The 2,500-nt window shown below is 47.3% G+C and overlaps 1 protein-coding gene across 4 annotated transcripts in view; it reads left to right on the top strand.

The window, feature by feature from the left end:
* LOC134063767 (tissue-type plasminogen activator-like) overlaps positions 1 to 2,500 on the top strand; it is a 17,399-nt gene that overhangs the window by 8,529 nt on the left and 6,370 nt on the right. For all 4 annotated transcript variants that reach the window (XM_062519470.1, XM_062519471.1, XM_062519469.1 and 1 more), the window contains one exon: positions 1,549 to 1,732. In XM_062519470.1, coding sequence (XP_062375454.1) covers positions 1,549 to 1,732 — 184 coding nt within the window. The remainder of the gene's footprint in view (positions 1 to 1,548; positions 1,733 to 2,500) is intronic.

The following is a 2,500-nucleotide window of genomic DNA, read 5'->3' as shown; positions in this document are numbered from 1 at the left end:
TTACGACTTAAATAGATGATTTCAGAATGAACGCAGCAGCCAAAGCAGTAGCCAGAAGCCAGTTCTCACTATTGATCATTATCATTATTCAATTTCCCTTGTGTGTGTGTGCATTCACACCAAATTGGCATGCCATACCGTACCCTCCCAATATGCACAGCATCCCATTAGCTGCCTGCCATCAGGCTATTTACAATTTTCTATTTTAAGAGAAAGTTAGTCAACACGTTATCAAAATTAACTTAATGCAGCGCTATATCCACGCGCACACATTTCGTTTGAACAGGAGAGATTACGCACGCAGGCACGCAACTAGGCTACTTGTTGTTTTCTTTTACTCGGCTATCAGCACAAAATGTGAAGCTAATTCACTAACTCAATAGCCTAGCCTACTCATCATGGATATCGCAAGTTCTTTTAAACAAACAAAACAGAAAGGATGGAGGATGGAGGCAGCTAGAGGAGTTATTCCAGATGAGCAATAACAAGGTAGACAGTTGTCAGAACGCTACAGCTGTTGAATGCCAGACGTTAAAGGTACGCTAGAACAAAACTAAAGGTAACTTAGCCATAGGGCTGTGTAATGTTGTCTAAATGAGCAGGTCACTGTTAGACGTTGTTGTTGTATTATTGCATGTGGATGTTGCTATGCTATGAAGGCTACTTTTTGTTGACCAATACACAAACCTAAAACCGAGAAACGGACAAATATTATCTAATTATATTCGGGCTGCGCGCTCCTGCTGATGAAAGAAGTCGGGTGTGTGCGCGCACTGTGCACTCTTCCATATCCCCAAGCCTCATGCGCTCATAAAATAGCCTTTCAGCTATGTGCGAATAATTCCCGACTAGGTTTTTCCTGGTCAGTGGCGCACTTACTTTCTGCATCCATACATTAGCGACTGGCGAACTTTGCGTCGGACCACACCTCTTCTCTTCACTGACACGCCCGTTAGGGCGCAATATAATCTCCTATCTAGAGAACGTACATTTACGCTGGAAAAATGAAGGACGCGCTCGCAGAGAATAGGAATTATAGGTTGCGCAAGTCGCGAAAGCTCACCGCGCGGTCTGCATAATCGGGCCCAAAATCTGCTGAATCACTGTTGTTCCTCTTTACACAGATGCAGACAGACACAGAGAGACACACACAAAGAGTGTGTGTGTATAGCCGGGGCCTGATTATGACTGTGTGTGTGTGTGTGTGTGTGTGTGTAGCCAGTGCCTGAATGTGATTGTGTGTGTGTGTGTGTGTGTGTGTGTGTGTGTAGACAGTGCCTGAATGTGATTGTGTGTGTGTGTGTGTGTGTGTGTGTGTGTGTGTGTGTAGACAGTGCCTGAATGTGATTGTGTGTGTGTGTAGCCAGTGCCTGAATGTGATTGTGTGTGTGTGTGTGTAGACAGTGCCTGAATGTGATTGTGTGTGTGTGTGTGTGTGTGTGTGTAGACAGTGCCTGAATGTGATTGTGTGTGTGTGTGTGTGTGTGTGTGTGTGTGTAGACAGTGCCTGATTGTAACTGTGTATGTGTGTGTGTGTGTGTGTTCCAGAGTTCACTTGTGGAGAGAGAGAGAAGGCGGGCCAGCACTTCAAGATTGTGGGCGGTTCCTACACCACAGTCTCCTCCCACCCCTGGATGGCGTCCATCTTCCACAAGCGCACAGGGTTCCGCTGTGGCGGGAGTCTCATCGCCCCCTGCTGGGTGCTATCTGCGGCACACTGCTTCGGTGATGTGTAAGAAAACCTCACTCCTCTCTCTCACACACACACACACACACACACTCTCACTTCCTCTTTATACCTCTCTTCTATTCTTACACACACACACTCGCCTCTTCTCTACACTTCTATTCTTACACACACACACACACACACACACACACACACACTCACTTCCTCTTTATACCTCTCTTCTATTCTTACACACACACACTCGCCTCTTCTCTACACTTCTATTCTTACACACACACACACACACACACACACACTCACTTCCTCTTTATACCTCTCTTCTATTCTTACACACACACACTCGCCTCTTCTCTACACTTCTTTTCTTACACACACACACAGTCGCCTCTTCTCTACACCTCTCTTCTATTCTTACACACACACACACACTTGTCTCTTGTCTACACCTATCTGCCTTCTATGTTTTCTGATCTTTCCTTCTCTCATTTCAGCTCATGCCATCCTTTCTGTTCTCTTCCACTCTCCCTCTCTCTCTCCCTCCCTCTCTCTCTCCCTCTCTCTCTCCCTCTCTCTCTCCCTCTCTCCCTCTCTCTCTCCCTCTCTCCTCCTGACCTCTCTCTCCATCTCTCTCTCCCTCTCTCCCTCTCTCTCTCCCTCTCTCCCTCTCTCTCTCCCTCCCTCTCTCCATCTCTCTCTCCCTCTCTCCTCCTGACCTCTCTCTCCCTCTCTCTCTCCCTCTCTCTCTCCCTCTCTCCTCCTGACCTCTCTCTCCCTCTCTCTCTCTCTCCCTCTCTCCTCCTGACCTCTCTC

Source organism: Sardina pilchardus, chromosome 18 (assembly GCF_963854185.1).
Source record: "Sardina pilchardus chromosome 18, fSarPil1.1, whole genome shotgun sequence".
Lineage (NCBI taxonomy): Eukaryota > Metazoa > Chordata > Actinopteri > Clupeiformes > Clupeidae > Sardina > Sardina pilchardus.
Note: the sequence above shows the minus strand (reverse complement) of the source record. Positions and strands in the feature narration are given on the sequence as shown.